This window comes from Mizuhopecten yessoensis, unplaced genomic scaffold, assembly GCF_002113885.1.
Source record: "Mizuhopecten yessoensis strain PY_sf001 unplaced genomic scaffold, ASM211388v2 scaffold419, whole genome shotgun sequence".
NCBI classification, from domain to species: domain Eukaryota; kingdom Metazoa; phylum Mollusca; class Bivalvia; order Pectinida; family Pectinidae; genus Mizuhopecten; species Mizuhopecten yessoensis.
This window is the reverse complement of record NW_018403537.1, coordinates 1,221,734-1,246,867: the sequence shown is the minus strand read 5'-3', so window position 1 is coordinate 1,246,867 and position 25,134 is coordinate 1,221,734. Positions and strand designations below refer to the sequence as shown.

Sequence of the window (25,134 nt, the reverse complement as noted above, 5' to 3'; positions counted from 1 at the left end):
CTGGGATGAAGGATTACCAAGTTAGTTCAAATGAATGACCTTGACCAACTTTCAAAGGTCAAAGGGGTCAAATGTCATAAAATCTTCAAACGACTTCTTCTCAATAACCAAAAGGCCCAGGGTACTGATATTGGGCCTGTAGCATGCTGGGATGAAGGGCTACCAAGTTTGTTTAAATGAATGACATTGACCCACTTTCAAGGTCACTGGGGTCAGATGTCTTAAAATCTTCAAACAACTTCTTCTCAATAACCAAAAGGCCCAGGGTACTGATATTGGGCCTGTAGCATGCTGGGATGAAGGACTATCAAGTTTGTTCAACTGAATGACCTTGACCAACTTTCAAGGTCACAGGGGTCAAATGTCGTAAAATCTTCAAGCGACTTCTTTTCAATAAGCAAAAGGGCCAGGGTACTGAAATTGGGCCTGTAGCATGCTGGGATGAAGGATTACCATGTTAGTTCAAATGAATGACCTTGATCCACTTTCAACCTAATGTCCTTGTTCGACAATCAAGGTCAGAGGCGTCATATGTTTAAATCTTTTAATAGGTTCTTATGAAATCTTAAGATTACAAGTGTTAGATTAATAACAGGTGAGCGATGCAGGCCCATTGGGCCTCTTGTTTTATGTGATTTTGATATAACTGTTTTATTATTAACACTTATGAAATTCTTATATAGAAAATATTGTGTCAATGTAAATTGTCAATATGATTTGATACATCAGTGCCTGCTTGTTTTTTCTTCCCTTGAAATTGTTCCAAGGAAGATAATAAATATATTAATCATATGGTGCCTTTAGTCTTCTGGTTCTTGTCCTTAAAAGCCGAGAAAAGTTTGTCTTGGCCACAGGTTTTTATTACCAGTAATGATATCTATATGCAATTAGATGTGTACTTGAGACAGCCACAGAGGGTTTGCCATCTTACCTGTCACTCTAGCACTTTGGGACCGTCACCTCTAGCGCTTACAGTCGAAGGTTATACATTCATAATTTTCAAGAAACTTTGTCCAGAGTCCAGATCATAATTTTTTAACCATATACATGGAGATTTCTTTATGAAACTAAAGCAAACTGGTAATTCACCCACAGAAAATGTTCAGCGTACTGTAATTTAATCATACACAAGGTCGAAGGATACATTATGTGATTAATTTTTTTTGTAAAACTTTGTCCGTGCCACAAGTTTTAACCGTTAAAGATATTTTCATGAAATAGAAACATACTGCTGGTAACAGCCTTTGAAAAGTGAAGAGTACATTGTATTTAGATCATCTCGGGGTCAAAGGTCAAATTAGAGTTCAATTAATTTTCAATAAATTTGTCAAGACCACAATTTGTTTTAAATGTATCATTATCTTCATAAAATGTCATATTGTACAGCATTGTATCTGTATATTTTATATAAGTGATGATACAGTTTTACGTTTTACTTGTTGGCATCCTTTACCCCAAGATGCATTCACACATTCAATTATTATGACCCATATTTTTTTCACTAAACTGTTGCAATATCTTATACAAATGTACAATTTCTTGTTATATGCAATAACATACATATCAAACTTTACATTTGACAGATATTTTTTTAAATGCGACTGTCCTTGAATTCGTTGGGGTGTTGTGCCTGCTATTATGTCTTCAGTCTTGAAAACTGTTTCACCACTGAAACGATTTCGAAGACGAAACGGCCTCCCTGTGGAGACATTTTCCAAATATTTTAATAAATTCTTTATATGATCAATTGTTGTTCATTTTTCATTCGATAAACACACAACTACATTCCTTCATTAAAGTGTAACGGTAGTAAGTTAGGTGAACTTAATACATAGTTGTTGTCAAGTTGAAATTGAAAGCAGAAAGACAAAAGACTTGCTCAATTATACTCTTCACAATTTTATTACGCAATATTTTTACATTGTACAGTTTCGTCTATTGCTTGTTTTACATCTGAAAACTCTATACGTTGGTACACCTTACCCAGACTAGTGCTTCAGTAAGTGTGTGCTGTAGGCTAAACATCTAGTCAATACACACACTTCAATTTTTCTTCGTTTATAAAGCAACTACGAAACAATTTATATAAGCAATCGGTATATAAGCTTTAGGGCATTTCAGTAAAAGCATAGTAAATATTCCTCTAAACATGACTTTATCTCAAAATTGTAAAGCAATATTCAGATATTTATCTTGTTAGTTAATATATCACATTTACATGATGAAAAGCTGATGCTGAAACAAGTTTAATGTCGTTATATAAGGAAAGTTAAAGACCGACCATATTTGGTCTTGTTATTTATGTATGTAACTGGTACTGTGAATTACTGTGTGTTTTGCGAGTTTATCTCAAACCTTCAAAAGGGTTCAAAATCGTCATAAAAGAATCCAAAGCAGATATAAGCCACTTATTCACCGTGCTTGAATAAATATTTGTTATACATATTTAAATTCACAACTGACTCTTGCTAAAATATAAACCTCAGGAAAAATGAGAATGCCACACATTTTCACGAAAGTTGAATCTAGAGTATGGTTGTATAAAATATGACATAATAAAATCTTACGCCACAAATGAGAAATATTGGAATCATTATACGAACATCTCCACAATATCAGGAATCAACAGTTCTATCAAGAGTTTGAACTCATTCAACCCTGAAGACACATTTGAGCTCTTCCAGTTCAAAGGCTGGTCTAGTTCATTATGAAACTACAGGGGTAAATGAGTTAATTAATCCAGTCTTCTTAGATTAGACGTGACCTTTTCATGATCTTATAAAATCTTCTATTAAGCAATAGTTTTGATATATATATATAGTGTAGAAAATATAAAATATACACTGAACCTACAGATTAAATCATGGTGTTCAGATATTTTCTGATCCAAACCCTATAAAACATCAGATAAAACAGAAAACACATCAAAATCATAGTTTTTTATCTTAAAATATTCGTATGAAATCTTTATGCCCGATATTGTAAAGATGTGCAACTCTTAAAAGTTTGTTCCCAGTACAGGGCTACCTTAGTCTGGAATGCTAATATCAAAAGCACTTACTTATTAAAATAGAATACCCCATTCACAGAGGGACATGGAGAAATGTGAAAAATAAGTATATATGACATACACAACGCGACTGAGAGAAACCCCGAGATTGTTCAGTCATCTTGAGAAAAATTATGTCATCTTAAATAAAAAAAATATATTTTAACAATGTCAAAGTCTGAAATTCTACAAAGCAAAAAAAGCCTACCAGGCAGATTATAGATAGAAGAAAACATCACACTTTATAAATTATAATAACTTACAGTAGATATTGTACATAGTGATATTTTTGATTGTACAAGTAGGTTTTTTAAAACAACACAAAATATCTGTACCTGATAATAGTATTTTTACTTTTGCAAAAATATACATTATGAACAGCTATGACAGTGAGGAAACAAAACAAACATGACCAAGTTACTCCTAAACTTCCTATATCTGTCCAAGTCTGCAACAGTTACATCCGCAGATTCTCTTCTAAATTGAATGCTTCATTTCAAAACGATAAGGTGATCAGTTTTGTAGGTCGATGGAAGGTATCTCGACCGACATCTGCCCGATTTCCCGCCAAATATAATGGGAACAAATCTGTTTACAGGTTGACCAATTTTGCAGCAGATATGCTGAATTTTTATAAAACGCTGCATGCTCGTCCTACTTCAACAGTTTTATGGCATTGAACCCACCACAAAGAAAACAACACTTCACTGAAAATGACTTTTTGAGGGAGAGTATGACCGAAGACATATTTACCCAAATTATTATCAAATGCTGATAAATACTCTATGTGATATAGATTGTTCCGGGGTCTGCTGGAAACTACTTGGACAAAGCAACTTGGCCACAAATCTAGGTAACGGATCATTGGTGTAATTAACTACTCAAGATTAGCACTGTTGAAGTGTAGGCTGACTATACAAAGTCTGGTCAACTTAACACTGCTAAGCTATGTAAACATACGTAACTATGTAACTATGCTTCTTTTATCTGATGTTGAGAAAATCTCAAACTTGTCCTTCTCCATTTCTTTATAAATCTACGTAATTTGTGTGATTTTATGGAGATTTCTCTATTCAGAACTGAACAATAGAATTTGAAATAAAGTTTTGTGGTAAAAATAATGTCCTTCATAAACGAAGTAACCAGATCCACTGTTCGTGGGCACAAGTACATAGGTCGCTTGTGAGTTTCAGCTTCAGTTCGACACTGAAGAGGGCATTTAATAGGGCCGTGTTACGACTTATACAGTGTTAGAATGACCAGAAGTTGTAAAAGTTTCACCTCATACTACTCTGAATTAAGTTTCCCCTCAGCTTTATTTCTACATAGAATTATAACTATTATTGTGAGATTTTGAATGGTCCGCAATTATTATTTTGGGAAAAGGCAAAGTGTCAAGGGTATTTATTAGGTCAAAAATGGTTACCTTTTCTTTTTTTCTCCCTCAAAAACATTTTTAATTTCTACAAGAGCAATTTTCACTGTTAAAACATATTTTTCAATTTCTCTCTCTCTCTGATAATACAAGTAAACATCAATTTGTTTCAAGCACTGTTCAATATGTGAATGTACAAATATCAAGGGTTTTCACTTAAAAAAGTTGTACATCTCGCTAAAGACATTTTAATGTACACCCAGTATAACAGTATAAGACAGTGACGTTCTGGTAGTCGGGTTGCTGAGCTGATCATACCATACAGACTGATACAACCAATGATCTGTTTTCACAGATAGAAAATTAAGCGAGGAAACCAAGAACAGAGTAGAGCATAAAGAATAAATAAAGGATAATATATATTACATACACGTGCAATAACGTCGAAGTCCTACTTAATCTGTATCACTAAATGGTCATCATTGCACTATACAGTTACAACTTGTCATTACAAATTGCACTCCTGATCCGTAATCATTGGATCAATTTTTAAACAACAAATCTCTCAAGTCATCGCGGTTTCTTTGGCACCCCCAGAGTGCTATGAAATATCTGTATTCCAAGCTACTTAAATGATATGCAAAGGTGTTTTGGTACGATCACATACAATACACCCAGTAGTAAAAAAAAACGTACACTGTAACGGCGGTCATACAATGATTGAGGACATACAAAACTGACAAGGCCTCGTTGTTTTCCCGATACCGTGTAAAAGGCTTCTTGCATTCATTCAATAGTCTACTCGCAATAAAACCTGTTTATTATCCCATGATTCCCTGCTGAATTCGTAAGCATTGTTTGACAATGTTTAACACAAATTCACATTATTTTATCTTGTTGTCCATTGTGGTTTTTGTCCATTGTGGTTTTTCTGGATGAAATGATTTAATGAAATGCACTTTGCAAAACTTCGCCCAAAATGAAAATATTGTGCAAGATATTTTTTCCAGATCGGTAACAATGCTAACACTAGATAGAGTGAATAAGGAGTTGTAGTCTCAGGTTTGAAAGATGCCATGTATCAACATGCAGACATGTAGGTAATACATTAGGTGAACATTTCTGTAGTCCGATTATAAATCATTCAAAAGATGGGGTCAGGTTTATACCATGGGGTCAGGTAAATTAACAAGCTACACGTGAGGCCAAAAATTGTATGCCTTTTACAGTAGGTATGAAAACAAACCTGATGATCTTGTGACCATTTTGTTGTATAATCTTTGAGACAAATTCTTTCCCAACAGTCTCTTTTGGGTACCTTGTATGAATACATTATGTCAACTATCACAAGTACGTAACACCTTGTCAGTTTTGTATGTCGTGAAAAACAATGATAATGTGTGAATGGTATAATTGCAGAAAACCAACAAACTAAAAAAAACCCATTTCAGGTAAGAATATAAAGACATATAATGTCAACATTTTATTTCTTCTGCAGTCTGCCAGCTATAACCGACTACACAGACATCAAGAAATTTTAGTCATACTATGAGAATTTGTTTGGTTTTCAGTTACCTAAGTAACAAAACTTCCATCTGAAAAAAAAATACTTCCGATTTCATGCAGATTTCCTTTTTTTTTATAAACAAATGATTTTCTGTAGCATATACAGCACAAACCAAACCAGATCAATCAGATTAAAATCAACATTTTCACTTGATCAAATTCAGTGTATCTGACCAGATTTGTAATCACGAAAAAATCTACAGTTAGCTCCCTTTAATTCAATAAGTTCACCTCAATACAAGTGGTTGTGCTGGGCCGCAGTGCTATGTATACCTGTGGTGGACATCCAACTGGTCCACTTTAACTGACTAGACAGGCCGACATTACAATCAGGGTCTACATGGGTTAACAACCAAATACACTTGTACTGTCCTTGATCCAACTCTGAATCACTGTTGAATGTTTACATGCAGCCTTACCGTTATTTGCTTTGTGAAATATTGATATTCACCTATTAAAATTACCTGTTTTTTTGTTGTTTTTTTTAAATTAATAATAAAGCATTCCTTTCATGCCAAATTCTGTCTAGGAGAAAAGACAGACTTTACACTCAGATTAATGAAAACATTAAAATTTCACATTCTCTTTTTTCTGTAAAATATCTTTTCTACTGCATCAGCACTGATCTAATCTGCAGGCCTACATGAATGGCGAACATTTTCATTACGCCACGTACAAATGTGTCCACCAGTAAAAGGTATACCACTACCACACCTACAGCAAGGATGAGTAAACAAACAGACACAGAATGTTTGAGCAGGTATTCTTTTAGCCAAGGCTGAGGTCCAATGATCCTCTTTCTGTATCATCTCCATCCTCCTCTTCAGAATCTGAAGCCTCAGAGTTATCTCCCTTCCTGGGCACTTTCCACAGCCCCGTATATTTAAGATCCAATAATGCATTTTTTCAAACTAAAAAGAGTGCAAATCAAAATGCTTGTGATTGATCCTGAGAAGATAGTCAAATTGGATGAGCTCACTACAACAATGAAGCTTTCGGTACATATATAGTTTAATATAGGGTGATAAGATATATAGTAAATGGCGATGATGTTTGACTGGACAGATAGTCAATGATTTTCCTCAGTCAACAATAGGTATATCATTCTACCTCACAGTAAACTGCACAGCAAGTATGTGCATCAAGTTCAGACACAAAAACACAAAAGAAAGAAAAAATATACAAAAACATAAGTTATGTGTTTCTAAAGTCCATTGAAAGCCCAATAAAATAACCATATGATGATGAAATGATGATGTGTGAACTATATGCCCCCCCTCCCTTGTGTTAGTCTGCCGGGTGTTCTGGACAAGATCTGTTCTTCTCAAACCACTTATCGATGCATCTGAAAAACAAGAAAGACAAGTCTTCAATGATTTATCAAAGAAATGCTACAACCGAGGAAACTTAAAGAACATTTAAGCAAGGACTACAATGTGGCCACATACATTAATTGTAGACTTAAAAAAAAAAAAAATCCTGGTATTCACATTTTTTCATTTCATATTTGACAATTGTAAGATGGGTTGTGAATATATGTATTCTATTAATCTTGATATCACTGATCTAGGCTTGATATCACTGATCTAGGCTTGATATCACTGATCTAGGCTTGTCGAGCAGCTAATGGATCTCTGTTCCACTGCGTTACAATCCAAGTTTCTACCTCGAAAAAAAATTAATCTCGAGTGCAACAAAGTATTTAAATCAGAGGTAAACACGCCTTCACACAACAAACAGACATGACTTTGTGACAAACCGAGAATTTGAGATATCCAATAATTGAGATAGCTGAGTATTTGAGTTATCAGAGTTCTTGATAAAGGTGTTTGTTCATAGAAACACATGGCACATACACCATTTCTGTACTCTCCACTGGACTCTGATTTATCAACCACACACCACAGGTCTGAATTTACTACGTTACATGTACCTACATCTGTACCCTGTGTGGTATAAACATTTCACTTATTAGATGTTATAAAGGCTAGTGATCGTGATGGGCTGATGATTGATTATAATCAAATATCGATTGGTTTGTCCTTTCCGATTCCGATTATTGATTACAAATTCCATTATCGATATATAATCAGTTTTTCATTAAAATCAAAGTGTTCAATGTTTTTCATAGTAAAAAAATAGTAAAAGTCATATATTCAAATAAATTTTACTATATGATCAATAAAACTGCATAAAAGTTGTTTGAAATCCATTTATTATAAAAGAACAAAACCTAGTTAACAACTCTGCCTATTGATGTTTATTTGGATGTTCAGTCCCTTAAAATTATGAACCGATTATATATGCAATCGATCATCAATCGGTTTATTACTGATTATCGATTATGATTTTAAACCGATTGCCCATCACTAATAAAGGCTGATATTTATAGGTTTCCTAGGTTTGTATCAGCTCTGACAGGTACTACTACCCTTTACCATACCCATTTGGAATACAGGTACCTCTAAAGCATAAATATATGATAATAGAAAACAATATTGGGGTTTTGCCATATCATACCCCGATACTTGATTCTGGGGCTGACAAGGGGTACAATAGGGAAACGTACGGTAAACCTGGAATCGGAGTACTATTGTCCCTGTTGTCCCGTCCATTTCGTGTCTGTGGTGATACTTACCCTTTATGGTATATACATAGACATGGTAGCCGAGCAATAGTGTCGCCCTTCTCCAGGTCGTCCAGACATATCACACATTCACCCTTGTCCTCTGTCAGTACATCCTCTGTAAACGACAAACATCACTCATACATATATGTATTAACATTTCCACTTTCAAAAGACATTGCATGCATAGGGCCATGAATGAAGTTGGATCAATGTCTTTTTGACGCTTTTCTTCCCACTACGAATAACCTGAACCAATTTTAAAAATCGATTTTTTATACATTTCGATAATGTACAATTAGGCTGTTCCAGGAATACCACTGATGATATATAGACACTTCAGTGATGCAAATGTTATGGAAATCTTCAGAGTCAGATCAATAATAGCTAATTACCGATACAGAATGTAAATATACATATTGAACAGATTTTTTTTGTAATATTTATGCTGGTATGGACAAAAATTGATTTCATCCATGTGGGCTTTTCATACAAAATGAATGTAACCGCTATTTGCATTCATACGAACAGGAACATTGAAAAAAAATCTGTTCATATCAGTTTATTGTTCAGCGCAAAACAGATAAACATTCACACATATGGTTATGTATAGATTACTATACAACATCATAGATAAAATCTCCCAGATGACCTCATTTTCACCCTGGCTTGATCTCCAGGTGAGAAAACTGTTGGATTAAGTTGAACCGCTGATATACGAGCACTTTTATGCCATACAGGTCTATAACTTTTATAATATGGTTTTTAAGGTATTACATCACATCAGAACCATTTCCATCAGTCAGTATCTACCTCACTATGTACTTATCACTATACATATGTACTTACGAACGCAGTACAAATTACAGTTACTAGTAATTCTAGCTAGCTGTTAGTAAAGGCGCATCACTGTGTGTATATATCTTGTCCGACAGGTTGACACAGATACAGATGATCAGTTCTTTTACAATAGAAACAGATACAAAAGGACATAATTATAGTCTCCAGCAAGTGTGTACTGTATATATATTTCATATGAGTACAATCAATATTCATGAAAGATATAGAGAATTCATATTATGCTGGTACACTGGAGATTGTGATGTTCTAAACAGAGTGTACTGTACTTCGATATTATCTTTTTTAGACCCAGGGGCATTCATTAAACTTAAAAAAAAGTAACTAGTAGAAATTAACTTAATGCCATTATCTACAGAAAATTTTAACAGATATGACTCGTGCGACTTTAATAGAAGGTCATTCTCTCTGACCTAATTAAGAAAAGGTCAAGACATGTGAAGGTCATGGTTCCCTTCACGATTGTCTGTACATTGGTGGTAAGTAAGACAACAGAAATGCGAGTTATATTTACTAGTAGTTGTCACAAACTGACTTAATTTATAAGTACAATAAGCAAACAAGTTAACATGAAAAAGGCCAGAGAAAAGGAATTACACACGATTATGTAGGACTAATTGGAGTAATTGTTAATGACTGTACAGTGTCTAGCAGCTCTTAGGCAGCCAACACCCACCCACATCCTGACCTCATTAGCCGGCAGACTGAAAAACAGGCCGATCAGCAGGTGTGTGTTCTGACAGTCAGCCACTGTACCGACTCTGTTTGTCTGTAGACAGGTAAACAGGACCTATAGTCAGTAGGTGTGTGTTCTGACAGTCAGCCACTGTACCGACTCTCTGTTTGTCTGTAGACAGGTGAACATGACCTATAGTCAGTAGGTGTGTATTCTGACAGTCACCCACTGTACAGACTATCTGTCTGTCTGTCTGTAGACAGGTAAACAGGACCTATAGTCAGTAGGCGTGTGTTCTGACAGTCAGCCACTGTACCGACTCTCTGTTTGTCTGTAGACAGGTGAACATGACCTATAGTCAGTAGGTTTGTATTCTGACAGTCCCCCACTGTACAGTCTATCTGTCTGTCTGTCTGTAGACAGGTAAACAGGACCTATAGTCAGTAGGTGTGTGTTCTGACAGTCAGCCGCTGTACCAACTATCTGTCTGTCTGTAGACAGGTAAACAGGACTTATAGTCAGTAGGTGTGTGTTCTGAGAGTCAGCCACTGTACCGACTATCTGTCTGTCTGTCTGTAGACAGGTGAACAGGACCTATAGTCAGTAGGTGTGTGTTCTGACAGTCAGCCACCGTACCAACTATCTGTCTGTCTGTAGACAGGTAAACAGGACCTATAGTCCGTAGGTGTGTGTTCTAACAGTCAGACACTGTACCGACTATCTGTCTTTCTGTAGACAGGTAAACAGGACCTATAGTCAGTTGGTGTGTGTTCTAACAGTCAGGCACTGTACAGACTATCTGTCTGTCTGTAGACAGGCAAACAGGACCTATAGTCAGTAGGTGTGTGTTCTGACAGTCAGGCACTGTACCGACTATCTGTCTGTCTGTAGACAGGTAAACAGGACTTATAGTCAGTAGGTGTGTATTCTGAGAGTCAGCCACTGTACCGACTATCTGTCTGTCTGTAAAACTATCTGTTTATCTGAAGACAGGTAAACAGGACCTATAGTCAGTTGGTGTGTGTTCTAACAGTCAGGCACTGTACAGACTATCTGTCTGTCTGTAGACAGGCAAACAGGACCTATAGTCAGTAGGTGTGTGTTCGACAGTCAGCCACTGTACAGACTATCTGTCTGTCTGTCTGTAGACAGGTAAACAGGACCTACAGTCAGTAGGTGTGTGTTCTAACAGTCAGCCACTGTACAGACTATCTGTTTATCTGAAGACAGGTAAACAGGACCTATAGTCAGTTGGTGTGTGTTCTAACAGTCAGGCACTGTACAGACTATCTGTCTGTCTGTTGACAGGTTAACAGGACCTATAGTCAGTAGGTGTGTGTTCTGACAGTCAGCCACTGTACCGACTATCTGTCTGTCTGTAGACAGGTAAACAGGACCTATACTCAGTAGGTGTGTGTTCTGACAGTCACCCACAGTACAGACTATCTGTCTGTCTGTAGACAGGTTATCAGGACCTATAGTCAGTAGGTGTGTGTTCTGACAGTCGCCCACTGTACAGACTATCTGTCTGTCTGTAGACAGGCAAACAGGACCTATAGTCAGTAGGTGTGTGTTCTAACAGTCAGCCACTGTACCGACTATCTGTCTTTCTGTAGACAGGTAAACAGGACCTATAGTCAGTAGGTGTGTGTTCTAACAGTCAGCCACTGTACAAACTATCTGTTTATCTGAAGACAGGTAAACAGGACCTATAGTCAGTTGGTGTGTGTTCTAACAGTCAAACACTGTACCGACTATCTGTCTTTCTGTAGACAGGTAAACAGGACCTATAGTGATCAGTAGGTGTGTTTAGTCAGTAGGTGTGTGTTCTAACAGTCAGACACTGTACAGACTATCTGTCTGTCTGTAGACAAATAGTCTGTAAAGTGGCTGACTGTTAGAACACACTCCTACTGACTATAGGTCCTTTTTATTTGTCTACAGACAGACAGATAGTCTGTACAGAGGCTGACTGTCAGAACACACACCTACTGACTATCTGTCGGTCTGTAGACAGGTTAACAGGACCTATAGTCAGTAGGTGTGTGTTCTCACAGTCAGCCACTGTACAGACTATCTGTCTGTCTGTCTGTAGACAGGTAAACAGGACTTATAGTCAGTAGGGGTGTGTTCTGACAGTCAGCCACTGTACAGACTCTCTGTCTGTCTGTAGACAGGTAAACAGGACCTATAGGCAGTAGGTGTGTGTTCTAACAGTCAGCCACTTTACAGACTATTTGTCTACAGACAGACAGATAGTCTGTACAGAGGCTGACTGTCAGAACACACACCTACTGACTTGTCTACAGACAAACAGATAGTCTGTAAAGTGGCTGACTGTTAGAACACACGCCTACTGACTATAGGTCCTGTTCACCTGTCTACAGACAGACAGACAGATAGTCTGTACAGTGGCTGACTGTTACAACACACACCTACTGACTATAGGTCCTGTTAACCTGTCTACAGATAGGGGTGAAAGGGTTAAGTTGGTATTTTTTAACAGCATTTTAAAGTACTTAGCAATATCTTCTTCATCTAAACGTTTATCGAATGTGACGTGAAACTTCAGCACAATGTTAGGTCCTTTGTGTAGCACATATCCTATGATACAACCAAAGTATTGTGAGTGTCCTGTTTCCTGACTTGTAGCTGGAAGCATCAAACTAAAATAACCTTGAAATTTTGTAAATTTGAAATTTTAAATAGAAATGTCAGAACACACACCTACTGATCACTATAGGTCCGGTTTACCTGTCTACAGACAAACAGATAGTCTGTACAGTGGCTGACTGTTAGAACACACACCTACGGACTATAGGTCCTGTTTACCTGTCTACAGGTCCTGTTTACCTGTCTACAGACAAACAGATAGTCTGTAAAGTGGCTGACTGTTAGAACACACAACTACTGACTATAGGTCCTGTTTACCTGTCTCCAGACAGACAGATAGTCTGTACAGTGGCTGACTGTGAGAACACACACCTACTGACTATAGGTCCTTTTTATTTGTCTACAGACAGACAGATAGTCTGTACAGTGCCTGACTGTCAGAACACACACCTACTGACTATCTGTCGGTCTGTAGACAGGTTAACAGGACCTATAGTCAGTAGGTGTGTGTTCTAACAGTCAGCCACTGTACAGACTATCTGTTTGTCTGTAGACAGGTAAACAGGACCTATAGTGATCAGTAGGTGTGTGTTCTGACATTTCTATTTCAAATTTCAAATTTACAAAATTTCAAGGTTATGTTAGTTTGATGCTACCAGCTACAAGTCAGGAAACAGGACACTCACAATACTTTGGTTGTATCATAGGATATGTGCTACACAAAGGACCTAACATTGTGCTGAAGTTTCACGTCACATTCGATAAACGTTTAGATGAAGAAGATATTGCTAAGTACTTTAAAATGCTGTTAAAAAATACCAACTTAACCCTTTCACCCCTATGTAACCTTAATAACCTCTACCATAAATTGATCTGGATGAGCCCATTATGGTCTACGGTGTTGAAAGGGTTAAGAGTTAGAAGAGTGAACCACATCCCTGTTTACTGTTTATAAATATTTGCAATGAGCTGTTTGATTGTTGTGTACTTTATATACAAGGAAGTGTACAATAAATCTCAGTTAACACTTCATACAGTATATACACTACATACATATTTTATAGTTCAATCACAGCACGGGTCGGTGTGGAGGTGTTAACCTCTACATACATACACAACAAACCATATTGATCCGTATTCTACCAAACCTGACCTGGAACAATTCATTGATGTATCAATCTATAACAGTGACGGAACATCAGTTACAAATTCACAACTGATCCTCAATTGGAATTGGTTAATATTATAGCTACCAATGCAGAATTATATCAATTACCAGGAATAATCTGAATACGCTAAGCTATATGCTAAGTTTTTTAATTTTGTTGTCTCACTTTAGGTTTGCGCCATAGATTGTGTTGACTATATACTTACAGATTACTGTCCACGTATAAATGTGCCACATCTACAAAACCTGTGTTGTGATTTTGTTTAGGCATTTGCAATCTAATACAAGCGTGGTGGCAGCGGTGGGATACGAACCCATGATCTAGGATAAACATAGTATAACGTTGTTTGTGGCAACGCTGCTAACAATTTTTATGTTACTTATATCTTATTAAAACTTTATATTTAAAGGGCAAAATTAACACTGCAAATATGGATTGTTCTGGCGAAGGACGAAAGTTTGAATGGTCAAAAATTTCCCGGTATACAGCGCTTTAATAAAATTTTACAAGCTTAAATTTTCCAAGTGCTCACTTATAAGGATGAATTTTTGTATGAACTAACTTTTTAAAATTTTTGTGAGTGACATCAATAATATTTAGCTCATTCACCCCTGAAATTTTCATCATGAACTATTCAAACCTTTGTATTGGAAGAGTTCAAATGTGTCTTCAGGGGTGAATGAGTTAAACAACAGACATGGAAGAATTGACCGGACCATTTTGACCAGAGGTCATAATATCGTGTATACTGACCGTTGTAACTGATGCGAGGCTTTGTGAGACAGATGACAAGGTGACATTCTATGTCATCAGGCGGTATAAACTTGGAACATACTGGGCATTTGATTCCTGGAAAGAAATAAGGAAACATCATCAATACATTTGATCCAATATCCCACTAAACATATTGAATAACATCCATTAGTTTGGTGATATATCAAACGAAAAGTTATATCTACAAAAATTCAGTCATCGACAGGACCAGTTATTATCCCAACCAGGGGACTTATACACATTAAAAGACTTGTCATGTATCAACAATAAACGATAAATTTGTGGCCAAACTGTCCTCCATTCCAGCAGCACATGAAATGACAATATCAGGTAAACTCTGGGGACACATACAAGTTTGTCAACAGGAATTTTCACTCATAGCTTGACAAAGGAACCACTTCTTTGTTAAATTTATCAAAATCGTAAATATATACACTATATGTAATTGTTATAACTTTTTATATTATTTTTTTGTTAAATAGAACATCAATTACAGAAGAACAAACAATAATTATAATACCATGTTTGCCTTCTTTACCAAAGAAGTTTGGCATAATGAAGTTCAGGGATAATTTAAGCACGATTTCTGCTTAACATAAATCCATGGATACAGGATACAGAATTAATGATACCAAGCTACGCTAGTGCTTTTCTTTGCTATAGTAAGTTTCAGATTATTTAGAAAAGTCACGTACAGTACTGTCACACTATACAGCCAAATACATTTTAAAACTCTGTATGACAGATTGTACTGTTCCGTATGTTCTTGGAACACCTAGCTCTAATCGCCTCTGCTGGTAATTTAAGGGGGAGATAACTGGAGAGACTTTTAAGGCTTCTAGTAGCTGGGAATTCGATTTAATCTGGTTGTGAGACTATATGATCACCGACCTCACTTTCTACCTTACGTATTGAGCATTTCTCCTCTAATCAGTTGGCTGATCCAATCTAATAACATAAAACTACTGTTTTAGAGGCGAGGAGTAATAAGATGTTTTACAGTAAATCTTAATGTAGTTGCTGATTGGTAGACTAAGAAAGGCGGTTGTAAAGTAAACGTGTTGTTTACAAGCTATCACCATGCAAACTACTGCGTAGATTATATGTTACTTAAGTTAGCTTGCTATATACATATATACATGTACCAGCCCCTATATTTAAACTCTTGTCCAGTTGTTAATGAAAACGCAGGTCTTCAAACAGGTCTGAGTGGCATAAGAAAGACTGATTGAAACATTTTGTGGTTCAGTCTGATGGTACCTGAGGCAGAGGCTATATTTTTTATTTCACCTGGCCCAGTGAACTCCCTATTGATTTTCCCATATATCATGTGTGACTCACACACTTTTCTATTCAAATTAACATTATAGGTACATGCAACAAGCATGGCTTTGATAAATAAAACCTGTTTGTACATAGACATATCAAAGCCAACAGACTTTTTGTTGAGGGTAATTACTTGAACAGCAATGCACACACAATTCACAGCCTATACAAACGTGTGCTGTCTACTCCTACTGGGATTTACCCACAAACTGCAAAACTGCATTCAAGTTTATTATAATAAAAAAAAAATCCTTGAAATTAAAACTTCAACTCCTGAGAACATATATTTAAGTGATATGTTTGCACTGGTTAATTTGTGTGTGTACAAGTAAATTTTCGTTTGTGAAATTACTGACATTTTCTTTTAACCATCCTATAAACTTAAATCGCTTTTAAAATGTTTATTCTTTCATTATAATTTTAATACATATATGTAATTCATTTAAGGTAATTAGTTCTAACATATGGATGTGATCTAGATCTACCATGCCAAGGATCGAGACACTTGATTTCCTAGTTCTTCAGAAGGTGGCATTCTGGTGACAACCTGTATTTGGTTTAATGTACATGTTCTACCGACGACCTGTATAAGGCGATCACCCATCTTAAGTGACCTTCACATTCAGCATCCCTTTAATTTCTCCGAACTGACCTGTACACAAAGTGAGTCTGTATCTTTCAAATGTGACAAGCGACCATTATTTTCTGTTCATCTGATGTAACAAAGGCTATGTTTAACTTTCTGTGACACAACAAGAGGCCCAATGGGCCTGAATCGCTCACCTGGTATTCATCTCACAATTGTAATCATAAAAGTTGACTAAAATACAGCTACAGGCAGAATATCGGTGTTTGATTCATAAGAACCTATTAAAAGATTTAAACATATGACGCCTGTGACCGTGAATGTCGAACAAGGACATAAGGTTGAAATTGGGTCAAGGTAATTCATTTGAACAAACTTGGTAGCCCTTCATCCCAACATGCTAAAGGCCCAATATCAGTACCCTCAGCCTTTTGGTTATTGAGAAGAAGAATTTTGAAGACTTTAAGACATTGAGCCCTGTGAACTTGAAAGTTTGCCAAGGTCATTCATTTGAACAAACTTGATAGCCCTTCATCCCAGCATGCTACAGGATCAATATCAGTACCATGGACCTTTCGGTTATTGAGAAGAAGTTGTTTGAAGATTTTAACATATTTGACCCCTGTGACCTTGAAAGTGGGTCAAGGTCATTCATTTGAACTTGGTAGCCTTTCATCCCAGCATGCTACTGACCAAATATCATCAGCCTGGGCCTCTTGGTTATTGAGAAGAAGTTGTTTAAAGTAAAAGTTGACGCTGGCCAGCTGGCTGGCCGGACGCTGGACGCCGCACCATGCCATAAGTTCACTTGGCCCTTCGGGCCAGGTGATTTAAACAAGAGGCCCAATGGGCCTGCATCGCTCACCTGGTTTTGATCTCACACTTGTAATCTTAAAAGTGGACTAAAATATAGCTACAGGCAGAATATCAGTGTGACCTTGAATGTCAAACAATGACATTACGTTGAAAGTGGGTCAAGGTCATTCATTTGAACAAATTTGGTAGCCCTCATTGCTACAGGCCAAATATTAGTACACTGGGCATTTAGGTTATTCAGAAGAAGTTGTTTAAAGGTTTTAAAATATATTTGACCCCTGTGAACTTGAAAATGGATGAAGGTCATTTATTTGAACAAACTTGGTAGCCCTTCATCCCAGCATGCTGCTGGCCAAATATCATCACCTTAGGCCTCTTGGTTATTCAGAAGAAGTTGTTTAAATGTTTTAAACATATCTGACCCCTGTGACCTTGAATATAAGTCAAGGTCATGTATTTGAACAAACCTGGTAGCTCTTCAACCTAGCATGTTACTGGACAAATATCATCACCCTAGGCCTCTCGATTATTCAGAAGAAGTTGTTTAAAGGTTTTAAACATATTTGACCCCTGTGACCTTGAATATAAATCAAGGTCATTTATTTGAACAAACTTGGTAGCCATTTATCCCAGCATGTTACTGGGCAAATTTATGCACCCAAGGCCTATTGGTTATTCAGAAGAAAGTGTTGACAGGTATTACACATATTTGACCCCTGTGACCTTGAATTTCAACCAAGGTCATTTATTTAAACAAACTTGGTAGCCCTTTATCCCTGCATGTTACTGGCCAAATTTAGGCACCCTAGGCCTCTTGGTTATTCATAAGAAGTTGTTTAAAGGTTTTAAACATATATGACCCCTGTGACCTTAAATATAAAACAAGGTCATTTATTTAAACAAACTTGGTAGCCCTTCATCCCAGCATGTTACTGGCTAAATTTAAGCACCCTATGCCTCTTGGTTATTCAGAAGAAGTTGTTTAAAGAATTTACCATATTTGATCCCTGTGACCTTGAAAATGGATGAAGGTCATTTATTTGAACAAACTTACATTTTGGTAGACCTTCATACCAGCATGCTTCTGGCCAAATATCATCACCCTAGGCCTTTTGGTTTCTGAGAAGAAGTTGTTTAAAGTAAAATGTTGATGACGGACGGACGACGGCCGCCCTATGCCATAAGCTCACTTGGCTTTGGGCCAGGTGAGCTAAAAATGTAACAAAAGGATTTAAGGTAATCATAATCAGCAAGAATTAAATGACCCTCTTTTACGAGACACACTCATCATGTATTACTTATAACTCGTACATGAAATGATAGTTTTTACGGAATCTTCTAGAATGAAGTGTTCATAGCGACTCAGTAGTCCTGTGTGAGTGTTTTCCTGTGTCCATTCAGACATACATATATAACTTCTGTCAGTGATTTTTTTATGCCTGGGATTTGGCTATGATTGGAGATATGTGACACAATGACTAAAATACAGCTACAGGCAGAATATCAGTGTGACCTTGAATGTCAAACAATGACATTACGTTGAAAGTGGGTCAAGGTCATTCATTTGAACAAACTTGCTAGCCCTTCATCCCAGCATGCTTCTGGCCATATATCATCCCCCTAGGCCCATCGGTTATTCAGAAGAAGTTGTGGAAAGGTTTTAAACATATTTGACCCCTGTGCCCTCGAATATAAGTCAAGGACATTTATTTGAACAAACTTACATTTTGGTAGACCTTCATCCCAGCATTTTACAGGCTAAATTTAAGCACCCTATGCATCTTGGTTATTCAGAAGAAGTTGTTTAAAGTAAAATGTTGATGACGGACGGACGACGGCCGCACTATGCCATAAGCTCACTTGGCTTTGGGCCAGGTGAGCTAAAAATGTAACAAAAAGGATTTAAGGTAATCATAATCAGCAAGAATTAAATGACCCTCTTTTACGAGACACACTCATCATGTATTACTTATAACTCGTACATCAAATGATAGTTTTTACGGAATCTTCTAGAATGAAGTGTTCATAGCGACTCAGTAGTCCTGTGTGACTGTTTTCCTGTGTCCATTCAGACATACAGATATAACTTCTGTCAGTGATTTTTTTATGCCTGGGATATGGCTATGATTGGAGATATGTGACACAATACACAGGTACACACAGGTCAAACCAGAGTTCTGTTAAATACCATCACTATAGCATGACGTCTGAGAGTTGATCAGGTCTAGACAAACCTGTATTTATAGCGTTAGGTTTTCTGTTGCACAAGGATATTTTCTTTCGTAATGTTTAATTGACTTTTTGCTTTATGCATAGTTCCAGTTCTATGTTTAAGGAAACATTTTAAGAAGGTTTTTAAATGTACTTAAAGAGACGTAGAAACCTCGAGAAGAACCTTGTGGCCGTGTGTTTACACATGTCAGGTGTTGCCTCACTGGGTCCTATTTTCTATAAATCTCTGGTATACAGGAGGTAACCACCGGAGGTAAATATGTACATCGTATGTACACATTCCCAACTCATCTCCTCCTGATTTATCAACATTAGTGATGATTTTAGCAGCAGCCTTTCAATTCATAAGGCATCCTCTGCGTGTGAAGGATTATAATTCTGACAAGATAACCCTGCCGATGTCATAAACAGTCACCAGTAGTTATAAGTCACTGTAGCAGTCATGTTGGGTGATAGCTGCATTGACATACATGTGGGACAGTTCAATCTCTCCTACATGTATCTATTCAAAACACTGGGTCTTTGATGATGTGAAACTCAAATTTCATCTCTATTTTATAGTGTTGAGTACATGTGCAAGATATATTCTCTCCCACATGGTATGGGCGCACGTATAGATCACAGACTCTCAGGGATGGAATTCTCTATCCTGCAAAACATAAAACACGACTAACTTCTTTATTCTATCACGGTATACCACACGTAAGGCTATTTATCTATTCCAACGACTATAGGACTTAAAATCTTTCGTGGCCTTGGGGTGAGGAAAGGAATTCTTCTCCCGAGGGCAAGGGGGTGAAAGATCTTTTTCTCTCACCCTGTTGACCTTATCATATATATATATTAAAGGAATGTTGATGATACAGGCTTAATGTGAAGTTACTGCATTTTTACATGACGTCATTGTACTGCATTTTTACATGAAGTCATTGTAGTGTTGACATGACATCATACAGATGTTTCGACTTGGGAATCCCCCTGTCTCAACCAACTCTAAGACATTAGCCTGATTAGGATACGGTCTTTTGATAGCAATTAACACATATTTATATGACAATTCATGAAATGGGAAAAAGTAAATAAACATAGAAATGCCATGAACACAAGTGAAATTTAAATATGATTTTGTATACATTTCTCCCCAACCCATGGGCATCACATTCTTGTATTGAAAGTTTGAACCACCAGATTTAAACTAAGTTTTTCATATCATCCATGCTCTCTACAGAATTCACAAAAAAAACACCAATTCTTATAAATCTAATAACTGAATTTTCAGAACAAATAGACTTACAAAGATACATAACGTACCTCACAATATTACAATATGTTCGTTTTGTGGACTTGAAGCCTTTTTAAAGGATCTGTCCTTCAATAATAGTGTGTGAGGATCTGTGTAAGCTCTGGTAGAATTTGTATGACTACAGTACAACAGTTAGGATAGTGCTGGCCCTGGCTGTAGATCTAGAGATTGGTGGGGAATTACAACACATGTAAGCTGCAGCATTTATTGTCAGCACTGCAGATCTCCAGCTAGTAGGATGTACAACTGATCTGGCCTTAATCAAAACTTCACACAAAACCATTCCTCTATAAGAACTCTCCATTGATTCTTTTAACTTAAGATCCCTACAAATATCAGCAAAATGAATTTCATGTGCCACAAAAAATTCCAACAATATTTTTTTTTTCAAATTACACATTGATTATTACATGGCCAGTCAATTGCAAATCCCCATCACTGCATGGTGTCTAAAGGGAAAGAGCGCTACCTTTCTAAAAACCTGCCAGAACTCGTAACACAGAACTAAAGTTACTAAAATATATCTGGTATCGACAGCTGTATACTACAACACCTCACCTCCTGTAACTCAGAATTGCCATACAATGATCAACAAATCAAGAAACTGAAATAACCAGATCCCTGGATGCAGTTGGAGGAGAAACCTGGTCTTATCATTAATTGGTATAATTTAGGTACCATTACCCAAGCATGTAATACGCACATGTTTGTACGTAAACAAAACTCTACGTTAGCAATGAGTCATATCAACCATGTAAACAACATTCACATCTATTTATAGAGATGAGTAAACATGTTTATCATGATTGATTTTTAGAATTAATTCTCAATGATCTCTTGTCTTCCTTAACATACATGTTACACCCTATGGCTGGATTTTTGTCAGAAAGCTAATTAAATCATCATGATTGATTCATCATTAACAGCAGGAGAAACATATATACTGTATTAAAAATGTCAAGATGGCTGCCACAACCCTCGATCTTTCTCAAAACCACACCAGAACTGAAAATGTCTACTTTGAACTTTGTTTTCTGATTAACATGTAGATATCAATCTATATAAAAAGGAACATCTGGTTTATATACAGGTTTACTGATTATACAGGTTCTTTATTTCAACCTGATACCATCTGATGGAACATCTGGTCTACACAGGTTTTTAGATTATACAGGTTCTTTATTTCAACCTGATACCATCTGATGGAACATCTGGTCTATACAGATTTTTTAGATTATACAGGTTCTTTATTTCAACCTGATACCATCTGATGGAACATCTGGTCTACACAGGTTTTTAGATTACTCTGGAGTGTGATTTATTGATAAACACCGGGTAAACTGTATGTATTGATAAACACAGGGTAAACTGTATATTGATAAACACAGGGTAAACTGTATATATTGATAAACACAGGGTAAACAGTATATTGATAAATACAGGGTAAATTGTATATTGATAAACACACGGTAAACTGTATATATTGATAAACACAGGGTAAACTGTATATTGATAAATACAGGGTAAACTGTATATTGATAAACACATGGTAAACTGTATATATTGATAAACACAGGGTAAACTGTTTATTGATAAACACAGGATAAACTGTATATATTGATAAACACAGGGTAAACTGTGTATATTGATAAACACAGAGTAAACTGTATATATATATATATATTGATAAACACAGGGTAAACTGTATATATTGATAAACACAGGGTAAACTGTATATTGATAAACACAGAGTAAACTGTATATCGATAAACACAGGGTAAACTGTATAAGCAGGTAAAGCAGAAACTTGATATCCAGAGAAATCACCTTTCCAACTGTATGGTAAAAACAGACATTTTCTGTATTTAGGAAACAGGAATCGTATGTTAACCTATCTGCATCTGGAAAACTTGATTAAGGAACGTCAGTTTCAAAGACACTTTCACTGTGTATGAATTTAAGCTATACCGAGGCCTAGGATTGCTATCAGAAACGGATTCACACTCTTTGGCCTGCACTAATTTTGCAGACCCAAATAGTATTGCAGAATTGTAATAGCTAGCTGTAGGGCTGCCACATGAATTTCTGGCATGTCCGTCAAACAAGCTGCTGCTTTAAAAGTCGGTCATCTTCTCATTAAACACCATCTCCTGGCTGTATAATGAGCAAAGGAATGCCCTACAGTATCTGGTATACGGAGGGCAGTAACAACTTGGTGATGAATAACTTAGCGTTGTAAAGACAATCTAGCCCAATTTCACTCTGTAGAGCTCAGCCAGGGTTTACTTCAGTAGAATCAATACATTCTAAATAAATACCATAATGCACTGATGACCAGTTCAAGGGACCTTTAGTGTTTATAAACAGAACAGGGGTCAGAAGGGACTCTATTTTATAACAGTATTATAATATTGTATTATAACAGTATTAACTCATTCACCCCTGAATTTTCATAATGAATTATTCCAACCTTTGAATTGGGAGTGTTCAAATGTGTCTTCAGGGGTGAATGAGTTAATAAGATTTGAAGAGAAGCATGTGGTTGCTATTCCCTTTCTGGATGTTTACTGAGGGTTACTAGGGAATGTTTGAGTTGTACAACACAAACCACAGATGTGCTTGTAACTGATTGTTATATATATAATTAGTTAATTACGTTACTGTGAAATGATTTTTTCTTTTCTTTCAGCGATTTCAAATATATATTTTTATGCTTTTAATAACTGCAGATTTAAAAGAAATTTAAAGTATGTCTAATTTCGGTGGGTTTTTTTTTCCAAAAGATATTCTTATTTTAAGAGTTAACAAAGTGGACAGAGATAAGACTCGTGGTGATAAGCACTGCCGAACTGGGTTAAATTAAAGGGAACGGTTTCCACGAAATTCACCACATCTACCGGAAAGGCTTTATTATCTTCAGATCTATAGAAATGTGACCTTCGGTATTATGCAATCTGTTGAGAATATATATTAAAGATTAATGTTTCTCACAAGCAAGACATACATGTACACAGTATACACTAAGAACAATCTAAATTTAAGGAAACATCCGAGAGAAGGGGACGGGCTACTACGTTCTGTATAAAATTCTGATTGTAAGCTGAAGTGAAGTAAAGTGTGCCTAGTCGCCTGTTTTACATTTTCTGATTGTCTCCCCTTGATACAAAACATGGCAAGTACGTGCATATATATTTATCTCTCAATTATGCTATTCTACTTATCTAAGGGACAATTTTTGCCATCCTATTAAAACGTGCCTCCTTAATTAATCCAGCCATTCCTAGGCTTACTATGCTAAGTTTACCCGGGAATTTAAGATGGGTTACCTAGAATCAACAATACAGACAAGCATGGTAAAACTTATATTTCTCTGTCCTGTATCTGGACCAGACTGTCAACAACTGGAACAGGCCCAGCTAAATAGGTAGAATATGTACAGTATAATTGACTGACTTAAGTGTTGGTGATGCATTATTTCTGCACTTGGTGATATTTAATCAATATCATGAGTAGCCAAAGATGGCTATGAAATTCAAAGATGTATATGTTTCAGTTTGAATCCTGTTCTGTAATTTTATACGCATTCGTTCATTTAGAACTTTTAGAAAAATTCCCTAAACAGAGATCTGTATCATATCCTTGAACATTTTTACGGATTACCTTTGCGAATTATAATCATTGCTCATGCCCATCCGGGCATTAAAAACAAAGAAGTTCCTATTTTAGTGCAAAATAGATTATTTTAAGCCACAGTTGCAGAGTGTAATAATGATGGAGTTTCTTTATATAGATATCTGATGGCAGCGCGGTTATATTTAGTCTTCAAGTCTGGAGAAGACATCACAACTATAAAAGCCAGAACTTCACCGATAGTGATCTGCAGGTATGGTAATTAAGTTCTTCAACTTCTTCCAGTAAGTGTGCTCATCATTTACTCATAAAAACATTTCTCTTGCTTAAAATTGATCAATAAAAAACATGTAGCTTGCAATTAGGGAGACACTAGAGCAACAGAGAAATAATTGTACATATGTAGTTTTGGAATCAGGAGAGAAGGGAAATTCTACATATGTAGTTGGGGAGGGGAGGGGGGTATACAGTTTTGGGAGGCGGGCCATCAGAGACATTGTACATATGTAGTTGGGGGAGGGAGGGGAGGGGAGGG

The 25,134-nt window shown here is 36.5% G+C and overlaps 1 protein-coding gene across 1 annotated transcript in view; it reads right to left on the bottom strand.

The window, feature by feature from the left end:
* Nucleotides 1–5,752: 5,752 nt before the first annotated feature.
* Nucleotides 5,753–25,134, bottom strand: part of LOC110448287 (E3 ubiquitin-protein ligase ZNRF2-like) — a 29,982-nt gene continuing 10,600 nt past the window's right edge. Inside the window, exons 2-4 of the mRNA XM_021494457.1 lie at nt 14,686–14,781; nt 8,629–8,734; nt 5,753–7,335 (exon numbers count right to left, since the gene is read on the bottom strand). Of these exons, the coding sequence (XP_021350132.1) occupies nt 7,278–7,335; nt 8,629–8,734; nt 14,686–14,781 (260 nt within the window). The 3' untranslated portion in view covers nt 5,753–7,277. The remainder of the gene's footprint in view (nt 7,336–8,628; nt 8,735–14,685; nt 14,782–25,134) is intronic.